Raw genomic sequence first — 27,074 nt, forward strand, 5'->3', positions numbered from 1 at the left:
ATATCTGTTGTTCCAATAATTATATTGAAATAACTGGTTTTTTCATGAATTTTATGTAATTTGGTCAAAAATACCGTTATTTAGAGTAAAAAAAACTAGTTTTTTTACTTGATACTTTTCTCCGAAGTTAAAAATACCGTTTTTTTTACATCTCTATCCAATTGTGTACTAAGTAACTATAAAAGTAGCTGTAAAATTCGTTACTGTTACCAAAAAAATGTAACTAACAATAAGTTACCGTTACAGTTACCAAAAAGAAAAAATAACGCAGTTATTAGTAAAGTTACCCAAAAAGTAACTTGTAACTGTAACTTCGTTACAAGTAACGAGTTACTTCCATTCCCTGATGTCTGCATATTTCTTATTGTTTAAACATGTATATACAGTAAGTTCCACTTCAAATTTCAGATTTCGAGCATTTCTTTTTCGAAAGAGATATGCACTATTATAACAGTTCTTTCATCTTCTATTTTTGCAAGTGCATTTTATTGCAAAATTGTTTTAAGTTTCATACTCTACATTTTATTTAGAGTAAATAGTTGTTAGCTGGTAGTTGTAATCAAATAAAATCGTTTGTCTAAAAGTCATATTTATAGAGCTTTCATTTCTGATGTTATAATTCAATGTGACTATAGTCACCAGTCTTGAAAAGTAAAGAGAATCATCATTAGTAGCATTCTATATAACAGTAGAATCTCTAACTTTTATTTTGCAAATACCGAAATCCGGAATTTGTAATAAAATGATATACATGTATACATATATACAGGATGAGTCATATAATCTATTATAAATCATTATTTCAATACTCAAACACTAAAAAAATTCTTAAAAAAAAAAATTTTAATAGGACAGATCAATATAACTGCAAGAGAGGATATTACATTCAAGTTGTTTTTAAAAAATGGTATCACAAAATTTATAGACTCATATATATATATTTTAATATTATTAATCAAAATTAATATTAATTTTAATATTTATCAAAAACAATTTTTTAAACTTAGAATATTTTACCGTCAATCAAAAATTGTAACAGATTGTATGATTCATACATTTGTTATATATAAATAATACATATGTATTATGTATATAATTTAAATAAAAAATAGTATGGAGTTTACAATGGAATTGTCCTTCATTTAAGGACGATAAAAATATTATATTAAAAAAAAAAAAAAACAATAATATTAAACATCATTTCTTTAACACAATACTGAAATATTTTTGAACAATAAGATTTAGATTATTTCGGATTCTGGTAATTCGTACAAATTAATAATTATTGAATTAGTAAACATTAGTATTAAATAAACGCGCGAAGATAATATATAAGGTAATAAAAGATATCATTTTTTAAACTACATTTACATTAAATAAAACTTAAATTTGCGATATATCTAAATCCTAATATTTAAGATATTTCAGTATTGATTGAATTAGAGCAGCGAGATGTTTCCATAAATATGTGGTAAACAGATAATTTCAGTAACAGCATTCCCATAACCAGCAAAATCCCATACAAATAAAATTCTCGTTTCTAATTGTGATATGTCGTGAACGAATATGTGTAACTTATATCATATTGGTGAGTAATCTCATATATTGGTGAGATAAAATTATATACTTATTGAGAAATTTCTATAAAAGTTGCGCGCGCGTATACAGATTATATTTTATAACATATATATAACTTTCCAAGTCTGTTGTGGATATGTTGCATAAATCGTTTGTGAACAATATATGCTTATCACACGCAACTTTTTTTATAATATAATATAAGGATATCCCAACATTTTTATATATTTTCATCGCTATTATTAAATAATGGAATGAATGCAATGGGCATTTCGAGTATGAGAATTCATAGCATTCTAAATTTTAATTCTTACTGGGCAGTCTTAAGAAGTTGATGGCTATCGGGTTTGCGTATAAAACGAGTCAAATATTATTCTTATCAATGATGGTGCAGAATACATAAATCGCTAGAAGCCTTGATTGTAATAACAGAAATTTACGTAGTCGAAGTTTGTTGTTGCGGATTATATTCCAATAATGCTATTGGAAACGTCTTAATGTGCGTTTGCCATTGCGCCGATAGTTGGAAGAATTTTACACCATACCATTCGGTACCGTCAATACTCACTGTAATAAAAACCATGTCTTAGCGCAGAGACACTACCGTATCTCCAGATAATATCGCTATTTTGATCAATGCAATTGTTAATGTGAATTTCAAATTATTGATTAATCAAAGCAATAATAATAATAATAATAATAAAAGAAAAAGATAAGTTTTGCGACATTTAAATCTTCTATTTCACTTTATATTATATATTGCATTAATGTATATTTAAAATTTGTATAATCTATAATAAAATTATAAAAATTTATATAATAAAAGAATTTTACCTCTTAATGGAATGTTGTGAGTTTTCGCAGAACATATGAGGCGTGTCACTCCATCCACCGACTGACTTTTTGGCTCGTTTTCTTTCTCTTTTTCCTTTTTTTTACCTAATCTCATTACTGAAAGAGGACAATTTTCTTTTGAAGTTGATCTTATATATATATATATATATATGTTTATTATATATTTAAATTTTTTAATTATAATTAATCGTATTTTTTCTAAAAGTAAAAATATGGTTTAATTTTGTTCTTACTTTTCTGTTTTTTCTCTTTTGTCGTGAAATTCATAGACAAGTGATGTCCTGGAACGTCGCCTAATGAGGGAAGTCTTTGCACATGCAACGCTCTGAAAGCTTGACGTAATGTACTTTTTCCCTTTTCACCTTGAATCTGTTTACTCCAATAATCCAGCTGTAGCTCCACTGGTTCCCATCCTTCCCTTGCTGGTTGGCCCACGTTAGGACTACTAGGTGGTGTCAACTTTCCGGGAGTTGGAACAGGCAAACTTGGAGGAGGTAAGGAAGGTGGAGAACCGGACATACTAACATTGCTCTCTTCCAGGTCAACAGATGTGGAAGAACTACTGTCTGGGCAACCCACACGAACGTCATTTATAAAGGGAATAAAGATTTGGCTACTGTCGTCTGTTTCTCTACGAATATAATCAATCTTTTTCTAATATGCCTGTTCATAGAATCGTTTAAAAAAAAATTTATATCGCTTACCTATATGTAACCATAGCTTCTGCTATGGGTAGTAGTAGAATCGTATTTGCTGTGGCCAGATATTCCGATACTCGTGCCGCGCATTCACTCGATCCTCCACCTTCTCTTTCTAAAAGCTCCTTCCATTCATCTCCAAAAAGCTTTGAATACTTGACATCAATAGAACTAAGATATCGCGTTAACGTGTTTGAACCGAGTGGGACCACTAAGAATTTCATGTAGTTTTGCCAGTCTGGTGGTCTGAAGCTCAACAAGTCGACATAATGACGGAGAACTGCGTTTATAAAACTATCTCCGCCAGCAATAATAACCTTTATGGGTGCCGGTGGCTTTGCGGAACTGTTGCAACTGAACATAAAGATCTATAATTATTAATTAGTATATATATATATATATATATGTAAATCTTCTTTTTACATTCTTTTCTTAAAAATAATCTCTTTTAAATGAGGAAGACGCGCAACGATGTTTTTATTTTGTGTATATGTAGTTAATATAAAAATAGAAGAGACTGAGGGAAAAATCTTAGAATAGATGAAACGCTTTGTTTCAATGATTTTAAAGAGAGTTAATTAAAAAACCCACATTTTGTAATAAAGAGATGAATTGAAGAATACGAATTAAGAAATTAAGAGATATGATAATTACAATTTTTGTATTCGCGTGACCAAACATGTAAATGTTGCACGAATGTCAGCCGGAGAGGCGGTTGTCAGAACTTTATGATTTCTTTCTTGAAGTTTTGCAGCAAGTACAGCACCACCAGGATCTGCTATGGATATCAACGACACAGCCTCTGGTAAACTATCATCTGGTAATACTCGACTTAGTTGTTCGATTAAAGCTTTTCTCGGCTGAAATTAATAAATATAATTTTGAAATATAACATTCGAAATATAATGTTAAATATTTTAAACAAGAATATATTTGGCACCATTAATTCCTAGACCAAAAATAAAAGACATTAACTCTTAAACGTCACATTATAAGAACAAAACATTAGTGATATATTCAATCCAATTCAATTTCCTATAACTCCCATAAAAATGAACATGTTATAATTTTTTTTCAATCGAATCATCAGATAGTAAAGAAATAACAGTATCAAGCAAATATCTTTATTAATAAAAAAATTATAAATAATGAAAAAAGTATTAAAAAAAGAAAATAGGATATGCCATATTGAAAAGGTGTTTAAGGATTAAGTATAGATGATTCACGCAGAGTAACAGAGATAAATGACGTATTAATATTATCCACAATTACCTCTGTGTTATTTAAATCAGCCGAGGGTTTTAGATCGACGCTTAAACTGTGTTTCTTGGATTTATTACTGCCAGGCGTTCCTCTATCACGTGCAAAGAGTCTACTTCTTCTCTCGGAGCCTTCGCTCTTATTAGACTGCTCCGTTGATTTTGGGGGAGAGCCTGATACATAGTTCGGTGGATCATTTGCCTCGTGATCTGTCCAATTTTCAGGATGAGAATCGCTGTCAGCTCTTCGAGAACTGTCATCGCTCTGTCTGTCCACTCCACGTTCTGCAATGAGATTTCGTTACTGTCTATAAGGATACACGCAACCTAAAATGTCATTACAATTACAATAGTATACAAAATGCTTCAAAATCACTGGTACATATTTTAGAAGTTTCTTCTTTATTTAACGTACGTAATATCAAATGTGTTGGTAAAGAAGCTTTAAATTAAAATTATATAGAGTATTCAATGAATAGTTTATTACACATACTGTATTAAAATATATTTTTGATAATTATACAGAATAGGGAACCCCCCCCCCCCTCCTATGATCTTGACCTTGACATATATTGTCAAGGTCATGACCCTAATAGCGTTTCCGAGTGGAGTGGGTTTGAACCCGACCCGGTTCGGTTAACCCATGTTTGACCCGAAAGTATCATAATCGTCCAATCAGAAATCAAAGTAAAGCATGTGACGTCATCGATCCGACCTAGGGTTAAGTTCAATCTCCATTCGAAAACGCTATAAGTAACCTCCGACAGGTTTTAAATCGTCGCTCGTCCTTCATTAAAAAGTTATTAACAGTCAAAGTTAGCAATTATTTCCCTGCTTTATATGAAGAGTCAAATAATTTTAGACAGAGAGAGGTAGGTATGAGGTGAACGAATTCAAGGAATACAACTTTCCATGCGAACCGACTCTCACTCCACCTCCCCCCTGCTTAGGGGCACACGACTTTCACACGAAGCGACTTCCGAAGTCGTGATCCTGAGTGATCTCCAACAAGACTTCGAAAGTCGCAAGTCGCTTCGCGTGAAAGTCGTGCGCCCCTAAGCAGGAGGGAAGTGGGGTGGGATGGGAGTTGCTTCGCGTGGAAAGTTGTAAAATATACTTCAAAGCGGAAAATTTCTGTTTTATATATTAGAGAAGAGACATCATTTTTCAAACTTCTTTTGTTAAATTTTTAATGAAGGACGAGCGATGGCTAAAACTTATTGGAGGTTACTCAGGGTCATGACCTTGACAATAGGTGCATTCAGTGCTACAACCACTCACTGAGCGCTCAGTGAGCTCTTATATCTGTTTCGTCTATATTTTTAGTTCTAACGGAATATGCCAATCAGATGCAAGAGCTCACTGAGCTCTCGGTAAGCGGTCGTCATTTCTGGATGCACCCACTTGAATGCACCTAATATGTATATGTTAAGATCAAGGTCATAGGAGGGAGGGAGGGTCCCCTATTCGGTATAAATATCAAAGTTAGTTAATTTTCAGTCGACAAAACGTAAGAATTATGAATATATTAATGTTAAAAATATTAAAAAATTTTTTTCAGTTTTATAATCGGATGTGGAACATCGGTGGTTTTGTAAAACTCTGTATAAGTATTCAAACAGGACAAGTGTAAAGTGAAGGAAAGCACAACTAATGTGCTAATATCAAAATTACCTGAAACATACACTAGGTATCATGTATGTTTGAAATTTTTGCATTTTCAAATCGAACAAATTGTATCTGTCTACTAATTCATCAAAATTATTATTATTTAACTTTGCATATATATTAAACATTTATAACTGTTAGACGCAGCTTTGAATTTACAAGTATCTAGATTTGACGTATTCGATTTGGAAATGTCAATTTCAAAATGCTAGTTCTTATTGTAAAATGTATACTATATGATACCTAGTCTTTGCGATAAATAACGATTACCCGTGTCAAGTTACAAACCATAAAGACGAACTTATCGAAATTACAATCGTAGCATTTATTACAAATATTATTGCAAATGCCAAAGAGAGGTGAATTCGTGAGATGATGTGCAAGTTGCAACGTTATTGGAAAGCAGGATACATGACTATAAGATTGATAGAGTAAAGAATACGTACGTATACGAGTAGATAGAGAGATACAGGCCAGTACCACAGATCGAAGTCTAACAAGATTGCATACAAGAAGCCGCAAATAGACACACAGCGTATGTAAAGGGGAAACAGGCTCGTACATTATAAATACATATACACTACAATGAATTCTCTTAAATGGAAAGTACTCGGAAAAAATTATATAATACGAATAACTGCAAGAAAATTCAAAATGTCAACATAAATTTATTTTTTCACCGCAATTTATATACATTGATACATTGATACATATTTGTATCTTTTTAATGAAAAAATATTTTAGAAAGGAATGTAAGAATAATAGAAGATACACAAAATTAAGGAACTAAGTTATAAATACACATATATGTACATATATTAGAGAGAAAGAGGAAGAGGAAAAAAAGAGAAGGAATAGATATAGAGGCATTTGATTTATTTGAACAAGTGAGAGAAACGAAAGTAACGTGCCACTTCGATTATTCTTGCATTTGGCTACGTTAAAATGATACGTTGCATTATTGCAAAGGGAAAAGTTAACGTATAATTTATATATACAGAGTGTCCAAAAAGTTCCGGGACACCTGAATATCATGGCAAGTATAAGTATTACAGAAAAGTGTTTCAGACAAAAGTTGTAGAGTACAAAAAGATCTGTTTACTGATCACATCCGTTTGACCTTGGGTGGTATCGCCAAGGTCAGGTCAAGGTCACATCAATTTTTTTAAATGGAACACTCCATTTTTCATTGCATATTTTTATAGCACATCTCAAGAACTTTCCAAAACACTATAATAAAATATTTCTTTATGAAGTACTATTCGAGTTATGATGCTTGAAAGTTACAGTATCGTCGCGATTTTTACGTAGAAATGAAAGTAAGTGAAACAACCAAAGAATATGCAATGAAAAATGGAGTGTTCCATTTAAAAAAATTGATGTGACCTTGATCTGACCTTGGCGATGCCACCCAAGGTCAAACGGATGTGATCAGTAAATAGTTCTTTTTGAATCCTACAACTTTTCTGAAACACGTTTCTGTAATACTTATAATTTCCATGATATTCTGGTGTCCCGGAACTTTTTGGATACTCTGTATACATAAAATTATATATATATTACAGATTGCTTGAATAAGTGTAAATCGCGAAGCCACTTAATTACCAAATGTGATTGAAACACCTAACTTCTGTTGATTAGCAAGGTCATTCATGCGCTGGAGTTTCTTCTCCAATCTACAAAATTATTGTCACTGGATTTTTTTCAATATTTCCTTGAAATCCCCCTGGTGAAAATTTTTCTTATAATTTTTATACGAATTGGAACATTTTTCAGAAGTACTTAGAAATATTCAGAAAGTTTACATTTCCTCTCAGAATTTTTCATACATGTGAATCCTGAAATATTCTGAGATTTCTCATCCTATAATATTAAAAAAATATTTTTTAGTTTTTTAGATTTTATAGTGTTTCATCAAAAATTATTCTTACAAAAAGTCTTAGAAATCTTACGATATTTCATAATTAACATATATGAAAAATTTTGAGAAACGATGTAGATTTTCTGAGAAAAGATGTAGATTTTCTGTTATAAAATTATATAGAAATTCTGAAAAATTATATGAAAAATTCTGAGAAAAAATTTCACCAGGGCCATCATTATAAATATAATATATAATTTTTTTAACAAATTGCTTGTTTAATCCTGAAGTTTTTTGTATTAATTCATACTGACTGTACCATGGAGGACAAAAGATCAAATTAGATATCACTTCAAGAAACATTAGCGGATTCTATTATATCATCTTCAAATATATATATATATATATATGTCTCTTTTACATCGCATGCTATATTTAAACGCAAAATACGTGCTGTTTAATAAGAAGCGGAATCCTTAAAATATTCCAACTATTCGGTCTTCATAGGGACTTCAGGACTGATTGATATTTACATACCCGGAGTTGTATGTCCGATACGGTGTTTCTCTTTAGTTGGCTGACCCGCGAGCTGTTGACACGTGGTAGTCGCTGAGATAATTCCAGTAGCCTCGTTGGTTACTACTATCGAATCGTAACATGCAACAGTGCAAAGCCAACCCACCCACCAGACTTTCACTTAGAAGATCTGAATCTGAGTAAGCTATGGAATTTTTAAGGCTCTTATCCTTAGACAATGACGATATTAGCGCTTCTAGGGCATATCGAATTATGACATTGAAAGCAAAAACTCATAAATTTAAGTTAATCAAGATGTAACAGTTATAGTGTACAACTATCTGATAATCTACAAATACAAAAATTCTACATCATATTTTATAAATCTATTTCATTTAATATAAAATGAGATATGCAAAAAATTAATTTATTTCAATATGTTATAGTCAAAAAAAGATTTATAAGATTTTTCACTTCTAACATCATAATCCAATGGCAGCAATGAGAGACTAGGAGTCTTTGCTCAACATAAATAATATAATAGTTTTCCATTCAATTTCCTCACTTCTCCCATAACAAATTTAATGAAAGAAATTCTATATAATTATGTTTATGCACTTTTAAAAAACTTATGCACTTTTAAAAATCAAAAGTTTTGCAATTCCTCGCGTTTAGCTAAAAGAAATATACCATTCTGCATTAATAAAACAAAATCAAGAGAACCCAAAGTTCTCTTTCTATAGGATTTAAATATCAGCATCCTACCTGTCATAAAACGGATCTTAGTAAACGATAAAGTACGGATAAATTTCGCCTTTTCAATAATTATAAATAGATGGCTTGTTATATAGTGTTTAATAAAACACGATATAATAACTATTAGTATTTTTTAACGAGTGTTCAACCAAAATTTTCAAAAAGCGTTTAGTTGGCATTTAGCAACAAATCCAATATATCATGTAGTAAATTATATATGTATTATTTTGTAAATAATTTACACAGAATATATACGGGGCCACGCCAAATCGACGGCCTTTGTCATCGACCCAAGCCGATTTTTTTACTGATTTTTTAACATATTTCTCGTATTAAAATATATATTCAGTTATTATTTAGATTTTTATCTCCATTAGTTTCTTAGATATGAATTTTTTAATATTTTCAATTTATTATACTCCGTGAACGTTCAGTTGAACATAATTTCTGTTTAAATTATTGAAAAACAAAAAGTAACCACATTAAATTGCTCGTCTTGGAATTGTCTGTTGGGAAAAAATATGAAAAAAACTACAAGTTTTTGTTTCTACTCGAAAAATCTGATTGAAATAAACAAAGTCGATTTTCCACAAGATCAACACTTTCAATAATTTCATTAATTTTTTATAAAAACATTCTCCAATATTCTTAGGCTGCTTTCCGTTTCATGCATGATGTGCATAATGCATCATTTATCCTTGTTTAACATTCGGTGAATAACAAAGATAAAAGATGCATCATGCGCATCATGCGTGAAACGGAACACAGCCTTAGTAAAAATACAAAGAATTTAAGTTGTATTTGATTATGGTTAAAATTTTCGTTCCACTTTTTTTAATTTTTCAAAATATTAAATCATTATTTAATATTACTAGATTTTTAATCTGCTGATGAGTTACATAAATCATGTTATTTGATAACAATATTAGAGAATATATTTTTAATTTCATAATTATTTAAGGAATAAAGATTTAATAAGAATATTATTTGAATAACGTCTTTTAGAATATGTGAAGAAATTTATTAATAAAGATCATTTTTATATAAAGATTTTATATAAAGATGATTTCCATAACGGATCATTTTTATTTTTCACTTTTTTTTTTCACTCTTGTATGCTCTATAATCCAAAGAGTGAAATTTGAAAATTTTTTGTACAATAAACGTAACTTTTTTTTAGGAATAATACTATTAACTTTTTGAGTTTCAGGTACAGACTTTGCTCTTTCAAATCGAGTCGCAAAATATTCCTTTGCTAAGTTATAAGGCCTGTTCTTTTTGGCTGAACTTTTGCACCAGTTCATCTTTCTTCCTCTTCTTTCCTCCTGGAGAGAAAAGGAAGAAAGATAAACTGATGCAAAAGTTCAGCCAAAAAGAACAGGCCTAATTTGACATTGTAATTTAACTATATCCTGTCAAATTGACAACAAACTCATTGGATCTGACGCCCACTCGAACAGTTCATGTGGAGTAGTTATCTGGCGATCAGATGGGCGTTAAAGGCTTGCAACGAATAGCCATTTTTTTTACCGTATCACCTATTCCGTCACATGGACCCTTGTTATGCGCCGCGGCAAAAAAATGCCATTCAGCTGGCATTCCAAAGTCTTCTTCATGATAATAGATATTTGCAAAGTTCTTAAAATTTTTGAATTGTTGGGGAGCACCATCAGAAAAATAGTAGTATATCTTAGCAGGATCATTCGAAATAGTCCTTACAAATTTATTGATAATTTTGGAAAACACATATAAAAAAATGGCTATTCATGCAAGATTTCAATGCCCATCTGATCGTCAGATAACTACTCCACGTGAACTGTTCGAGTGGGCGTCAGATCCAATGAATTTGCCAATATCGTAGTAAAGTTCTCATTAACAGAAGAATATAACTTAGCAAAGAGAGAGAGAGAGGAATATTTTGCAACTCGATTTGAAAGAGCAAAGTCTGTACCCGAGACTCAAAAAGTTAATAGTATTATTCCTCAAAAAAAAAAAAAAAAAAATGGTACGTTTATTGTAAAAAAAATTTTCAAACTCTTTGGATTATAGAACATACAAAAGTGAGAAAAAAAGTGAAAAATAAAAATGATCCGTTATGGAAATGATCTTTATATAAAAAAATGATCTTTATTAATAAATTTCTTCACATATTCTAAAAGACATTATTTTATTCAAATAATATCCTTATTAAATCTTTATTCCCTAAATAATTGTGAAATTAAAAATATATTCTCTAATATCGTTATAAAATAATATGATTTATATGACTCATCAGCAGATTAAAAATTTACTAACATTAAATAATAGATTTAATATTTTGAAAAATTTTTTTAAATGGAACGAAAATTTTGACCATAATCAAATACGGCTTAAATTCTTCGTTTTTATTAATATATACAGGGTGTTTCCAAATTAAATGGCAAAACTTCGGGAGCGTGTAGAGGAGTAAAAAACTAAGAAAAAAAGTCCTATAGACATATGCTCGTTTCTGCTCCGTTTCAGAGAAATCGAAAAAAAATGTTTACATTTCTTGCCATATCTAGCACCGACATATTTGATTACATTTTCCACTTTCTGTTATGAATTTGTCAGTCGCTCTTTGAAAGCCTTTAACAGTATGCGTCGGCTGTATTGGGAGTGTCACCACAAACAATTTGGCGAACTGTAAAAGGAGATAATCGCTATCCCTACCACATTCAAAAAGTGCAAAATTTATTACCTCAAGATCATTGGAACAGATTGAACTTTTGTAACTGGTACCTTCAGACATGCCACAATGATATTTTATTTCCATCTAAAATAATGTGGTCAGATGAGGCAACATTTACCAGAGGTGGAATAATTAATCAAAGGAATTATGGGCTCATCAAAATCCCAGGTCTGTTAGAGAATACAAATTTCAGCAAGAGTTTTCTGTTAATGTCTGGCTTGGAATTTGGAACGACGTTTTAGTGGGACCGTTTTTTTTACCTGCAAGATTAAATGGGGACCGTTTTCTAAATTTCTTGGAGAATGAATTTTCTGACTATTTAGAAAACATCCCATTACAACAACGTACTGAAATGTGGTTTCAATTAGATGGATGCCCTGCTCATTACAGCAGAGTCGCTAGAACCTGGTTAGATAGAAAATTCCCACAACGATGGATTGGACGTGGAGGAGCAGTACATTGGGCAACTCGTTCGCCCGACTTAACGCCATTAGATTTCTATGCATGGGGTACTCTGAAGCAAGAAGTTTATTCTTCGCCTATTCAATCAGAGCAACATTTGAGAAATCGTATCGTAGCTGCAGCGAACAGAATATCGCAAGAACAGTGCCTGGCTGCTACAAGAGCCGTGTTTGACAGATGCAATGCTTGTATTGCTGCAAGAGGTGCACATTTCGAACAAAATCTTCATTAAAAAGTTTATAAATAAAATAATTAAAATAATAAATTAAATATATTTTTTTCTTTTTTCGTGATTTCCTGCGAAACAAAGCAAAAAGGAGCATATGTCTATAGGACTTTTTTTCTTAGTTTTTTACTCCTCTACACGCTCCCGAAGTTTTGCCATTTAATTTGGAAACACCCTGTATATATATAATATTGGAGAATTTTTTTATAAGAATTAAAAATGTCGATCTTGATGAAAATCGACTTTATTTATTTCAATCGGATTTTTCGAGTAGAAATAAAAACTTGTAGTTTTTTTTCATATTTTTTTCCTAATAGAGAATTTGAAGCTGAACAATTTCATGTGGTTATTTTTTGTTTTTCAAGAATTTAAACAGAAGACGAAAATCTAAAAAAAAAATAACTGAAAACATATTTTAATGAGGAATATATATTAAAAAATCAGTAAAAAAATCAACAGGAGTCGGTGACGAAGGTCGTCGATTTAGCGTGGAATATGCCCCATATACAGTGAGAGCAAAAAGTATTCGTACAAGGAAATTTGTTATAAAAAAAGTTTTATTTATGGAAAATTATCAATAAAACATTAATTAGCAATTTTATACAATGAATACATTCTATTTTAACATAAACGAACGAGCTTCGCATGTATTCCTGATTTTAAAAGTCAAATTTTTCGAATACTTTTTGAGCATCCAAACAATACAATTTTTCATTTTCACTTATTTTTCAGATGATATATTTTCTTGATAATTAACACATCTTTTTGGTATATATAATTTTAAGAAACAGTCTATTTTATTCTTTATGAATAAACTGTTAATTACCCAACAAGAAATGATCGTCAATTAAACGTCGAATCAACATCAAATTGGTGTTGAAATCATCGTATCTATATCGATTCGATATCAATTCGATGACTCATTTCTCGCTGAATAATATTTACTTCTTAAGAATAAAGTTTTTCAAAAAAATATTTTCTCTATACGAATACTTTTTGTACTCACTGTATATATTAAGAGAAGGGGGAGGGAGGAGAGAGAGAGAGAGAGAGAGAGAGAGAGAGAGAGAGAGAGAGAGAGAGAGAGAGCGCGCGCATAACGTATGTATTATATTGATATGTTCGAATATCAACACATTATTACGTGTGTTAATTTTCATATGCATATACAAATTACATATTTTTAATTCAAAAGTTTTATATTCAATAGTCTGTTTTAAAACGTTGAAAACTTTGGACGAACCTGTAAAAGGAGTATTCGGATTGCAACAATCATGCTACTTCGCCAAGACATCAACAGCATAATCGAATCGTGAATAATAAATACACCTTTGGCAGTTACAAATTGTTCACATTTTTATGGAATTGTTAAAATCTCTCTTTTCAAGCATGATATATTAATATAATATATAATATGAAACAGAATAATTTTTATATAGTAATTGTAATTTCTATATAGAGAGATTATCATTATTTTCAAAATGTTTTTACGTGCGAAGATTAATACGAAAGACGTACATTAATCTTAAAATTCAGTCTCATTTACTATTCGCCATTAAAAGTACGCGATATAAAAAACGAGTTTCTTATATTATTATATTTTTCTTTTTACATCAAAAGTAAGCATAACTGTTATAGCTCGTATCCAATTATAAGATATATCATATATAAAGAAAAGACTATAGCTCTCTAAAGATCTATTTATAAAAAAAAATTTCTTATTATGTTATCAAATGACACGCAAGTGCGATAATAAGAAATTTATTTCTCTTCGTTTCTTTTTTCATTCTGTTTGACACGCAAGTGCGCAAGTTAGTAATGTTTATTTTTCAAAAATATGCATGAGAGAGAAGGACGATTGAAGGCATAAATTTAAACAAAAAACGTATGTGTGGAAATTCTAATACGTTTAACTGCGAAAAGTGATTATTTAACGAATGTAATAATAGCCTGGAGCGAAAGCCAGAATACGATGAGTTTGAAATGCAATGTATCTTCCTTACCGTATAGCCGGTATAGCGTTATATGTATATGATTTAATGGTACCAACATTTGTTTAAACGCCAGCCTTTAATATGTCTGTTACTTAAATATTACATTGCAACGTCAGCACAATGAGCTAGTTTCAAATATCGATAAAATATCTTGCGTATTACACATATGTCACACATTTTATCAGAATACGCGAACGATCAGATTATGCAATGACTTACCGGAGTGAGGTGGTGCGAGAAGAGATCGACTAGAGCTGAAAAAAGGTCTTAGCGATGGCTTCGGTGTACTACTAACAGACATGGTATCCAATTCTGGCCCACTGTCTGATAAATCTTCTAATTCGTTGAACAATTCTTCTATCTCCATATCGCCGCCTTTAACAAAATTGCGGAAACATTTAAATAAGTTTTTTTTGCTTTAGAAATTATTTTATTCTAATTAACATTTATTTAATGTTAATTCCAAATTGCATTTAACATGTAAAAAGTTTTAAGAAAAACTCTTATTAATATTAACTAATATTAATCCATTAGTTTCACATCTATCATGTTACTTTTTCTTGCAGATTTTCGTTCATACAGTATTTTTTACATATACCTGAAAGTTTTTGTCCAATCTCCTCTTGATCGTGCTCCAGCTCCTCAGATACTCTAAATCGCTTTAGAAGAGCTATAAACTTTTGCTTTAAATTTCTTTGCTGTAAAACACAATAACATTAGAATTCAATAGAAAGCAATGAGAATCAGAAACCTTAAGCCGCATGGAAATATTGCGCACACCCTGGCATTCGTTGGAATCTTCCCGCGACTCTTTCGCCTGTGTACCTCCAACGTAGGCTCGCTATCGCTACCCTCTGCCTCGCCCTCCGAGCTAAACTCCTCCTCCTCGTCACTAAATTCCGGACAGAGTCTCTCGTTGGGATCATTTGTCAGTCTTTTATCATGATCAACCGGCTGGGAACTCAGAGCGACAACGTTCACACGTGCCAGTGGGACCGAGTGACCACCGTATTTTTCCGCCTTGTCTGATATGAGTTCCAACTCGACATCCATTTGTTTCTGCAGCACCTGTAAAAAGTGATTATCGTTGTGAAGAAATTTAATACCGATGCAACATCGAGACAATGCATCTCCAGCTTTTTCAGAAAATATTTTCTGTAATATTATAATCTTGATAGAGAGTTATTTCATTATTATGATATGACAGTACCTATTATTATTGTAATTATACTACAGCTTTGAGCGAAAAATAAATAATTTTCTTTTCGGTGGAAAAAGTGAAATTCCAGGCTTACTTGCGCCATGTTAACAATTCCCTCTGCGAGAGTCTTGTATCCGAGCATCGTACGATTTTTGTATCGTTTTCGTCTCTGCAATAATATCAGAAGTTTGTTGCCATCTCTCTTGAGAAAATGTGGATACTGAAGTGCAAATTGCAATTCCAGTTCCGTGTCGAGTATGCCGCCAGTCGGTATAGCCATCTCATTGGACCGCAAGGTTCTCTTGGAGCTCTGCATCTTGACCGCGATGCTGATAGATGCTAGGTCTGATCCGAGCGGTCGAAGTATCACTAATCGAGTTAAAATCAAGGAACACAGCCTAAAAATAAAGCGAAACTAAAGTGAGATATTTAAAGATTTAAGACTTAAGGATATTTTAAGGTTTGATCCGAGTTTGATCCAAAGATTGCCTAGAAGAAATCTCATCGAAAATATATTCAGTAATACGAGTATAATAACTAGTAGAACTTACAAAGACAATGTTTACGTATCCTAAAGTTAAACAAAGACAAATGTAATGACCAATATCTATTGGTCGAGACTATTGACCGAGAACACGCATTTTGGAAAGCTATGGAGATTTAAATGGATATAATGTCCATCAATATAATTTCTATTGGAGGGAACGATTAGCGTGGCAATCGAGGCGTCTATGAGGTCTTTCGAAAGACAAGAATCGACCGTACATACACTGAAAATAAAATTGCGGATTTTAAATAAATATTTACTCGAATAGTACTAACGAGATACTTATTTATAATAAATAAATATTTATTCAAAATAAAACAGTTGTGTTTAAATCGAATAAATATATGTTTACATTTAGTAAATATTTCGTTAGTACTATTAGAGTAAATATTGATTTAAAATCTGCAAATTTCTTTTTTGTGTATTCATCATACATTGTGCAAAACGTATATGCAACAAAATTTAATAGATAATTCACAAAGAGACCAAAAAGATTGGTTGCATCATGAGTTATCATCTATCCTGTTTATCGTCGCGCTACATCGGTTTAAAGTAGGCGAAGTAATTACTAATGCTGTCAAGTATAGGTATGTGACATTTGGACTACCTCTGGTCAAAGAGATTTCTACATGTGAAAAACATACGACATTGTCAATTTTGTGGCTTTTATAGAGATATATATATATAAAATAAAAAAAAGCCATTAAATGGAATTCTTTCAAAAAATTCTGACGATCACGCTTATTTTCGAGCACGCTTATCACTATAAAATCAATTAAATGAATTTTTTTATTATAAGTTCAGGAGATTTTGCTAGAAGAAATCTAGCCAGAGCTAATTTCTATTTCTAGGAGATTAGTGGAGAATTTTGGTAGGAAATAAGCTAAATATACATATATACTAATAACAGTATTCTTCGACAAAATAGAAAAATTATTCGATAAGTACGTGCGACAAACATTTGAATTCTGACGGAGAGTAGGTACATGGAAAAATAAAATATAAATATAACTGCTGAAACTTGACAAAGTTGTAATCCTTGGTAATGGAACAAATTTTCTTTTATGACCTGCAATATAAGGTATAGGCCCTTACTCCGTTCGAGCTCCCTTCGTACATAATTTACATCTTGATACGCGCGATCGAGCCTATACCAAGTGGAAACATCGCCGACGAAACCCTTATTACACAATAACAGTGGGGCAGAAGGATGATTATCGTTATTTATGAAGAGAGTTTCCGGAGGCGTTGGGGGGCGCGAATACTAAATATAGCCGCAAAGAGCAGAAACTACAGGTGGCATCGTTATCATTCGAGCGCGCATTTATTTTACATGCGCACGACGACCATTCCATTTGCGATAATACGATTACGTGAACGATTTGTGGAAAATACGTAAATTTCAATTTAATCTTTTGTGTTAGCAGTATTTAAAGGAGTTACATCATTTATACAGTACGTGCGTTTTATTGGAAATTGTTTCTAATTATCCCAATCACATACGAATATTCATATTTCTAAATCAAATAATATTCGTGTATTAAAATACAGCAGAAAAATACATATGCCAATGTCATTATGCCAAGGTCATCATAATATGTAGATATATATGTATAATATGTAGATAATAATAGTGGTAGTGTCGATTATTCTAAATAATCTAAATAATAAAGATCAAAAAGTATTCTCGACAAACACACACTTGCGGATAATCGATCAAAAGTAACGAAATTGCTCGAACATTATACGAATATAAGTGTGGGACACCTCTATCGACCTGCGATCGCAATTGAAAATATAATCGACATAATCGTTAAATTTAAACGTAGATCAAGCGTTAGAAATTTTTGCATAATTAAGTATTATATCGAATGTTATTACACATGTACATATGTATACATATATCTTATGACTGCTGCGCCGTCAGATTTATATTTGCGGAATTTTGTTTCCGCGTATTTCCAAAGCGTCTCGAAAAATCTTTTTAAAGAAGAACTCGTTGGAAATCGATAGCATTGGGTATCTTCCAACAAATGACTCGGTAGAACACAGTGACGGATCTGATCCGGTTTAACATTGGCGAACAACAAGGATGTAATGATGCACCGTGTCATGCGTGTCTCTTGTTGGGAGGCACCCATTGTAACCTGCAGCCATTAATGGCAACGCCATTAATTTCATAGTCGCGACTGTCGTGCATTCGAATTTATGTCGAATTAACCGCCGACTTTTGCCAAACACGTGCCTGCCATCATGATTTGGCAATAACTGAGAGTCAAAAATACAATAATTACATTTCATCGTATGTATCATGGTACAAGGTACGTATTTCATTCTCGAGGATGCGCAGTCGTCCGCTGCTTTTAAACCAATCACAATTTTGTCATCCAAAATTTAGAACAAAATTGTGATTGGTTCTTCTGATTTAGGAGAAACATTTGATTGGTTGTCCTGATTTAGTCTGTCGGCCATTATGCGCAATGAAATACCTTATATTCTTATACCACGATACGTATACCAATGCGGTTCGCTAGTTGCATACGTATATAGATACATACTAATATGCGCGGCACGATATACCTAATCGACTTTACAATCGATTCCTCAAATCGATTAAGATATTTATAGTAAAAGGAACATCTGTGATATTTCGCGAGACACCGTGTGCGGGCAACCGGACATTTAAAATTTAAGTTATGGATATTGAAAATAGATAGTAGATAAGAATTTACAAAGTCTCTCCGATATAGTCTGATCTTTCTCTCGCTTAAGAACATCCTACTTTCAGTCAAACTCGACGATCTTATTGTCGACGATATAAGGCATTTTGAATAGTGGTAGTAACTAATAGCGTTTTTCACTGACAGACTGACTGGTGCGCATTTCGGTGCACATTAAAGCTGTACACTAACCCAATCTGAATGTAAAAGTGAGATATCTCAATTAATAAAATATCCAATGTATATTTTATCAAATACCACAATAAAATACAATATATTGAAAATTTCGCGGTTTAATTTGTTTTTATATTTTTATTAAACGCGTATGTACATCTTTAGGTATGTTGATTTGTGTACAACGGCTTTAAAGTGCACTGAATGCGCATCAGATCTGCCAGTGAAAAACGCGCGCTATAAATCGTATATACCGCACAATAGAAAAACTACGTTTGTATTTATATACGTACTTTTTGAAGATTACAAAATAACTTTTTCATATCATTTCTTATTGTTAGTATGACTCGCGACTACAAAGTACACGTGTCTGATTTCTTTTTTGAATATTTATTTAACTGGAACATTATATTACCTCATTAAAGTAGATTGACAAAATCATGAATTGAGATAATAACGATAAATTTAAAACAAAAGAAATTTCTATGCACGTTTCGATTCATTATTTCTAATTAGTCTATTAAAATGTATTTATTTGACGCAATTAGAAAGTATTGAGAGAGAGAGAGAGAGAGAGAGAGAGAATGTCTGTTTCATCTATCAATTTAATTTACTTTTATTTTGTTTTTATGTTCATAAAAAATAAAAATCAATTTTACATCATAAATAAAGTGACTGTAACAAAAGCTGGAATAGTGACTCAAGCCCGGCTTTTTTTACGGTCACTTTATTTATGATGTAAAATTGATTTTTATTTTACATTGATTTAATTAAAATATTTTATTATAGTGTTTTGAGAAACTCTCGTGGTAAGCTACAAGAAAATGTAATGAAAAATAGGGGGTTTCATTTAAAAAGATCGACGTGACCTTGATCTGGCCTTGGCGACGCCACCCAAGGTCAAATCATTGGTACCTTCTTACGTCCTCCTCCGAACCATACAACTTTTGTTTGAAACACTTTTACGTATCTACCATAATTTTCGAGAAATCTTAATGCATTATTTAAAATGGGACACCCTGTATATACATATTCATATGGTATATATTGTGCATATTATTTCTCTCTATATAATATATTGTTAACATCTCGTTAGTATCTCTTAATATTAATAGTATTCACAAAAATAGTAGGAACTAATTTGTCTCTCATATTAACTTTTCGTATTGATATTTCTCCGATCATAATTGTGTCATTCGTCGACATAACGTCAAGATTAACAATAAATATCGATCTACTCTATCATTCCTGTTAAAAGTAAAATCGTGAAAAATATAAAAAATATTAAAGACGAAAAACATCGACGAATGCAAAAAGTAGGAGTTTTCTCATTCATCGTGAACGCGATGAACTCGAGCATCTGTCAGATGCATTCTGTTGATATGGTTGCAGCAGCAATTTCGGAGTCGTAATAGTGGATGCGACGGCTGTGACTCAACTACGAAGAACGCAACCCGTCCGTCCATTCGTAGGTCGTCAACTTGTAAATACGGTAATTGTAATCCCGATGGATCAAAGCAGAGGGTGGGTCAAACAAAAAGGGCGTGCAGACGTTTCTCGTCGGAGAAACGTTACTTACCAGCGTCCACCATCACGTCGAAGAACCACGAAGTTAAGCGAACCACGAGCCGCGAGTCAAACAATGCCGGAGTAGTCGTAAGAAAATACGTTGTGTGTCGTTACCTGGGTATGCAATTCGGAGGAGTACGATCTACCTCCCAGGTGGCAAACAACTTCATAGGAACAGGCCGGGTGGCCGGGGCTGTCACCTTCGTCCGCTCCGCCATTTTTAGCCCTGGCGGCTGCTGGCGGTGGCGGAAAAAAAAACCACGCAACGTCTATGTTCCACCGCCCGCGTCTCGCGCGGTCCCGCGGCTCGCAGACCACTGCGGACAGGCAGCTGGCAGACGACTATCGATGACCGTGAAGATCGCGTGGCTCGACGCTACTCGACACGAGTCAACGAGTGACGAGACTGACGGGAGTCGACTGTTGACGTTGACGCCGTTGACGCCGTTGACGCCGTTGACGCCGTTGACGGGAGCCTCGATCGTAGCGCCACGCCTCCCGTGTGCAATCAATCGAAAGAACCGGAATGACAATTGCTAGAATGGCCAAAATCATTGAGAAACGTACCGCGACATCTCGTAAATTCGATACGAGGTAATGACTTTTGACTAAAAATTACCAACGCTGCATAGTCGAAACATTCAAAATGACCGGGCCGGATTATAGTAAACTAGTAAAGTAAGTAAAGCGTACGTCTTTAACTTTCGAAAAGTCACTCACTCGATATCTGTTGGAAAAATTTATTTCGAGGGAACCAAGATCAGTTAACATCTTGTCTATTATGGTGAATTCGATCACTCGCACTACACGCTGGATCGCTGGATGCATATTGAAAGCTGCTTTACATGAAATATCTCAATGCAGCGATACGATATGATCGACTTTGACAACAAAATGATACATATGTATTTTGTTAAATAACGTGACTATGTATCATTAGTAGATAGTTAATCGTTTAAAGTATTTATATACCTTTACATGAAATTAACTATGCTAATTTCATATAAAGCAGCTTTTAGTATGCACCGATCTAGCGTAGTGCAAGCGACCGAATTCGCTATTAGAGAAGAAAAAAAATCGGGTAAAGAGATCCATCAAATATAAGAGACGAATTGTTGGATTTTATTACAAAAAAATGTACAGATATTAGTAGCCAAATAATAAATTTCACATTTCCTTCTCCTTGTTTTTATAAACTTCTCAAATTTACTATTTAAATTAAATGATATGACAACCACCACATTAAGACAGGTTGCATACCAGCCAAAGACAATATGAAGTAAAGCCGCCTTTTATTACCAGAAGCTGTGTACGAACTATGACCTTGTGGAATGACTCTTAATTTTAACGATCGCATCAAAAAGACAGCTAAAGAAGCACTGAAGTACAATAGCATTACGTAGTAGCCAAACTTCCGAAATAGCAACGATATCAACAGTGCTGCATTAATACCGACATATTTATAACTGCAATATGCCAATAGGTCTAGCGTTGCTAGACTCGTTCGGAGATTCATCACGTACAAACTCACGGTATGAACGAGTAATTCGATCAAACCCCAAGCAAGAGCGGAGCTAGCTAGTATACCTAGTTGTTCGTGAGTAAAACGTTCCTGCATGCCTAAAACTAATCCTGCCGTAGCAACGTATGTGAAAAACGCCATTGTAGGAATATACATATCTGGCGCATTAGTCTCGTATCGTGGTTGCAATGGTACATCTTGTTCGTATTTTACAGACCAGTCCTATAAAAAGGAATTATTGAATTTGCACAGTTATAATAGATCGGTTGATCAAGAAATACTCTTTTGATTTTTATAAGCATTTATTTCTACGTACAACAAAAATATAATGAAATCTATAATGAAATTATTTAATTCAGTACAGTATATTCATCGATCTGTTTCTCTTTAAATAATGTCCTCTGTGAAACTTACCTTGTGAGTAAATGGGAAGAACAGCAGCATTAATTTTGCAAAGACGTAATCGGTGTTTACAGCAAAATAATATTTCAATGCCGAAACTGGCACATACTTTTCAAGATGCTGTTTTCCAGTACCAACTAATGCATTTCCATATTGTACTGCCATGTCCGTAACAACTGGTTGAGTTAAAAATTGCGTCGCGAATTGCGGGCTCGCGAACTCTCCTCCTTGATTATCGCTGGATGGATAATTTGACATTTGTGGATTGAATCCATATGGAGGTGGTCCTTGTCCAGGAACACCAAAGCCATATTCTGGCATCGTACCATTATTCATGGGTACCTAAGACAATATATTGCTCAAAAATATGATGTAATATCAAAGTAAGATGTAATATATAAAAGTATAAGCAACAAATTTTATTGCGTGCAAACTTGGACTAGCAGAGAAGCAATTTTGTTCAAAGTTAGTCTGTCTTATAAACGTCATAAATAATAATCATAATATAATTTATAAAATATACCAATTTATAAAATTTACCTGTTGATTATATATATATGGATTCTGTGCCATTGAAGGAGCTGGTGCAGATAAACCAGTTGATGGATCTAATAATCTCTTTGGTTTTCCTGCCAATAAACAACTTATCTTTATATAAAATAAAAATAATAAAGATTTGCTTAATTGTATGCTATGTGACATAATAAAATTAATGTTCTTATTATTACATTAGACTGGACAATAATATTAAAATTAATAATCTTATTCATACTCTCTCTCTCAAACATCTACTATAATAGATATTTTGTTCTTTGCAGCTAAATTTTTGGTACTTTTCTCTTTTTCTCTCTCTCCCTGATTTTTAATATTATATGCTGATTCTACAACGAGTCGGTAGTCGGAAATAAGTCTTAATCAGTTTTAACCTAAATAGGTGACTATGATTTTTCGCATCTACTAGTTGTTAATTGTACAGCGAGTCCTTTAGCTTGATTAATGGGAAAGAATAAAGTCAAATTTGGTCAGTCTTAAGAAAATCGGTAGTCTTACACTGCATTCCATTTGATGACACAAATCGACACAAGCGTTATTCTATCCTTGACATTCAGAGAATGACAAAGATAGAACGACACTTGTGTTGACTGTATCTCCTAAAAGGAAAGTAGCCTAAGGCTGCCCTCCCATAGAGAAAGAAACCACGCGGAACGGAATATTGACAGAAAAGAGATAGAACGAGGGTTATCCTCATCCTATCTCTTTTCTGTCAATATTCCGTTCCGTGCTTCCTTTCTCCATGGGAGGGCAGCCTTAGTCATACGAGTTGGCTGTCGGCCAACTTCACCGATAAGACTTAGGACTACCGACTACCGACTCATTGTAGAATCAGCTATAGGTATGCTTGTTTCTTTTTAAATGTAGAAAACGTAGCATACTGCTGCTACTATGGGTGCTTTCCGTTTGATGACACAAGTCAACACAAGTGTCATTCTATCTTTGTCACTCTCTGAATGTCACGAAGGCCAGAATGACGCTTGTGTCATCAAATGGAAAGCACTTTATAAAGGACATGTGCAATACTTAGAAGTGGCTGTCACATGACTGATATCACTTCTAGGAATGATCCATGCAATCAATCTATTCTGCACATTATTCTTATAAACAACATAGGAATAAATATAACGGGACGATCGTCGATATTATAAATATCGACAAATATAAATACGCAGAATACAAATAAATAGAATAAGTTTACATCTGTCGTTCGTAGGTTACGCTCACCTCGACGTGCATTCGAGTGATTGTAATTCATATTTCTACGATGTTACGTTCCGAATGTTTCTTCAGTTATTTAGCACGGTAAGCTGGAACGTTGTTCGAATGGACTTGAATTACTTGTAAATGATGAAATCAAAAACAACTTCTGCTATACGTCGCCATATTCTGCTGTTGTGTTTCACATCTTGTCCATCGTAACATGGTGGAAGTGTAATAAGGTACCTTTTCATGCTGACGATTGAAATTTGACCAATGAGAGCAAAGGAATCTTAGCTCCTATTGTTTTGATTGGTCAAATTTCAATCTTTCAATCTTCAATCTCAATCTTTAATGCCTAGTCTGATTCCGGCCCTTCCGGCCTTATAGCTTCTGCGCACTGGACGTGGAAAAGCTTACCGCGCGGCAAAATGCGACGCGGTAACCAATGAACGTGTTGGGAGCTGTAAGCTTATTGGTTACCGCGTCACATTTTGCCGCGCGGCAAGCGTTTCCGCAGTCCAGTGTGCAGTAGCCCTATTCTGTAACTCTTAACGCAAGTTTCGTTATAGTTATAACGTCGTTGCGCAGCTTTTTTATCATGGTAAAAAAAGCTGCGCAATGACGTTATAACGATAACGAAACTTGCGTTAAGAGTTACAGAATAGTCCTGCTGTAGTGGAATTCTGTAATTCGTTATGCAGTCGTTACGAGTTCATAACGATGGTTGCGCAGCTTTTTTACCATATAAAATATCTGCGCGGCTGTCGTTATGAGCACATAACGATTGCATAACGAGTTATAGAATTCCACTACTGGAACCATTACTTTTGATCACGATACCTATTTTGACGCTGAAAATGAGCGTCGAGCGTCAGCATGAAAAGGTATCTTTAAGGTGTGCTCGTTTCTCGAACGCATTTTCGTCACGTTCTGAGCGCAATGGCTGCGTTCAGCAGACTCAACAGTTTTGCAACCGTTTTATAATTGTCTGCTGAGATAGGACCATTCTTCTAGATCTAAAAGTATGATCCAATTAGCGCGAAGGAAACTTCCAACAGTTGCAAAACAAACGTTCTCCTGAACGCAGCCATTGACTGAAATACGCCATCTTGTGCATAACGACGTATGCACACGTAACAACGCAACTGTCAGTTTAAACGTAAAGTTTAATTTAAAAAAAGTTAATCCTAAATCTGGTGTGTATGCTAATTTATAAAAATAAAAAATAATGAAATATAAAGAAATTAATTAAGTAATTCTTTAATGGACTTTGTAGCTTGTGTCCGTTCTCAGCATTTTCGTCCTACACAATTTGAAACTCGATCCCCCGTTAGAAATTATTCAAGATGGCGAGGTTGAGTCATACTCCGAAATTGGCAAAAAATGCCTGCGCACGAGCACACCTTATTTCTTACTTCCACCATGTATCATAATAAGGTCTGTTCTTTATTTCTGCACTGTCCGAACTAGAGAGCCTCAAAGGCTGCGTTCGGTTTGCACGCTCACACACTATAAGTTCATGCTTATAAGCGCTTTTTTTGGTGTTCAATTTGCTGTCAGTGCTCACATTAAATAAGTGAAGTCGTTCATTTTGGCTATTGTAAGCGTTAAACTTAGGCACGTAATTGATAATTGACCGTAAGTAATTCACTTCTTATACACTGGAAATAAAAATTTACGAAATTTTAATAAATATTTGTTTAAAATAGTATCAATGAGATATTTGCTAATAAACATTTATTACAAACAAATAAAAATTTATGCAATAAAAAGTAATACTTTGATTTAAGTATCATTATTTACTATAAGCAAATGTCTCATTGGTACTGTTTAAACAAATATTATAATTGTGTAAATTTTTTTTCAATGTAACCTTTTTTTCTGTCTTATAACCTCTTGTTTTCTTCCATCGAAGGTACATTCAAGTCGTGATACTTCACCGGGAGTTAGAGATATTATGTATATATTCCCAATCTGTGCATTTTCTAAATCAACTAGAACTTTATCTGAATGATAATTGATGTCATCTTTGTATGAGTTTTCCTATTTTTCCTATTTTCTTGATGAAAATTTAAGCATTCCAATTCCTTGTGAACAAAGTTCTTCTTTTATTAGCACAAAATCGGAAAACGTTTGTAGACGTCGTATACTACGAGTATATTACGAGAGCGTTAAAATATATATATATATATATACACACACACACACACAATTCGACACATTCGTTAAACATTTCTCTAATCATGAAAAAATGTGCATAGATCTAATCTACTAGGGTTAGGATCGAACATTGCTCACGTTTATTTTGGCCAATAAATGCTTATTCGCACTCTTTTGCTGGCTTATCTCGATGAAGGCTGTGTTCCAAATTTACTGCCAGCACAGAAAATGCTATAGTTTACGTTACTATAGATTTTCAGTACTGGCAGTCAATTTTGGAACACAGCCGAAATAAGCATTTGTGAGTACGAGTATGACGTAGCATCTCTGCAATGGAATTCTGTAACTCGTTATGCAATCGTTATGTGCTCATAACGACAGCCGTGCAGGGGTGCGTTCGAAAATTCACTCCGAGTAACTCTAAAGAACCCGGAGTAGTGG

At 33.2% G+C, this 27,074-nt stretch overlaps 2 protein-coding genes across 3 annotated transcripts; both read right to left on the reverse strand.

Moving 5' to 3' along the window:
* Positions 1-1,451: 1,451 nt before the first annotated feature.
* Positions 1,452-21,012, reverse strand: KrT95D (phosphofurin acidic cluster sorting protein KrT95D). 2 transcript variants are annotated; one of them, XM_018449899.1, is made up of 12 exons: positions 20,909-21,012; positions 15,879-16,182; positions 15,364-15,651; positions 15,182-15,281; positions 14,803-14,958; positions 8,457-8,561; positions 4,404-4,675; positions 3,786-3,991; positions 3,138-3,485; positions 2,667-3,064; positions 2,413-2,529; positions 1,452-2,145 (listed from the first exon to the last, which is right to left on the reverse strand). In XM_018449899.1, exons 1-12 carry the CDS (start codon positions 21,010-21,012, stop codon positions 2,015-2,017), a joined length of 2,529 nt encoding a protein of 842 aa, XP_018305401.1. In that variant the 3' UTR covers positions 1,452-2,014. The 2 variants fall into 2 exon arrangements, with proteins under 2 accessions (XP_018305401.1, XP_018305402.1); XM_018449900.1 differs by lacking the exon at positions 8,457-8,561.
* Positions 21,013-21,973: 961 nt separating this feature from the next.
* Yif1 (Yip1d-interacting factor 1) lies at positions 21,974-24,676 on the reverse strand. Its single transcript, XM_018449676.1, has 4 exons — positions 24,498-24,676; positions 23,259-23,347; positions 22,731-23,060; positions 21,974-22,538 (listed from the first exon to the last, which is right to left on the reverse strand). The coding sequence occupies exons 1-4, from the start codon at positions 24,526-24,528 to the stop codon at positions 22,008-22,010; spliced, it is 981 nt and encodes a 326-aa protein (XP_018305178.1). The 5' UTR covers positions 24,529-24,676; the 3' UTR covers positions 21,974-22,007.
* Positions 24,677-27,074: the final 2,398 nt, after the last annotated feature.

This window comes from Mycetomoellerius zeteki, unplaced genomic scaffold, assembly GCF_001594055.1.
Source record: "Mycetomoellerius zeteki isolate Tzet28-1 unplaced genomic scaffold, Tzet1.0 scaffold25, whole genome shotgun sequence".
Taxonomy (NCBI): domain Eukaryota; kingdom Metazoa; phylum Arthropoda; class Insecta; order Hymenoptera; family Formicidae; genus Mycetomoellerius; species Mycetomoellerius zeteki.

Bases quoted from the DNA above. Each gene is read 5' to 3' on its own strand.
- KrT95D (XM_018449899.1), bottom strand. From the start codon at position 21,012: ATGGCGGAGCGGACGAAGGTGACAGCCCCGGCCACCCGGCCTGTTCCT. The intron at 15,652-15,878 runs GTAAGCCTGGAA...CACTTTTTACAG, and splicing joins GAATTGTTAACATGGCGCAA to GTGCTGCAGAAACAAATGGA. The intron at 3,992-4,403 runs GTAATTGTGGAT...TATTAATTTCAG, and splicing joins CTGATTTAAATAACACAGAG to CCGAGAAAAGCTTTAATCGA.
- Yif1 (XM_018449676.1), bottom strand. From the start codon at position 24,528: ATGAATTACAATCACTCGAATGCACGTCGAG. The intron at 23,061-23,258 runs GTAAATTTTATA...ATATTGTCTTAG, and splicing joins CATATATATATAATCAACAG to GTACCCATGAATAATGGTAC. The intron at 22,539-22,730 runs GTAAGTTTCACA...TCCTTTTTATAG, and splicing joins TCTTCCCATTTACTCACAAG to GACTGGTCTGTAAAATACGA.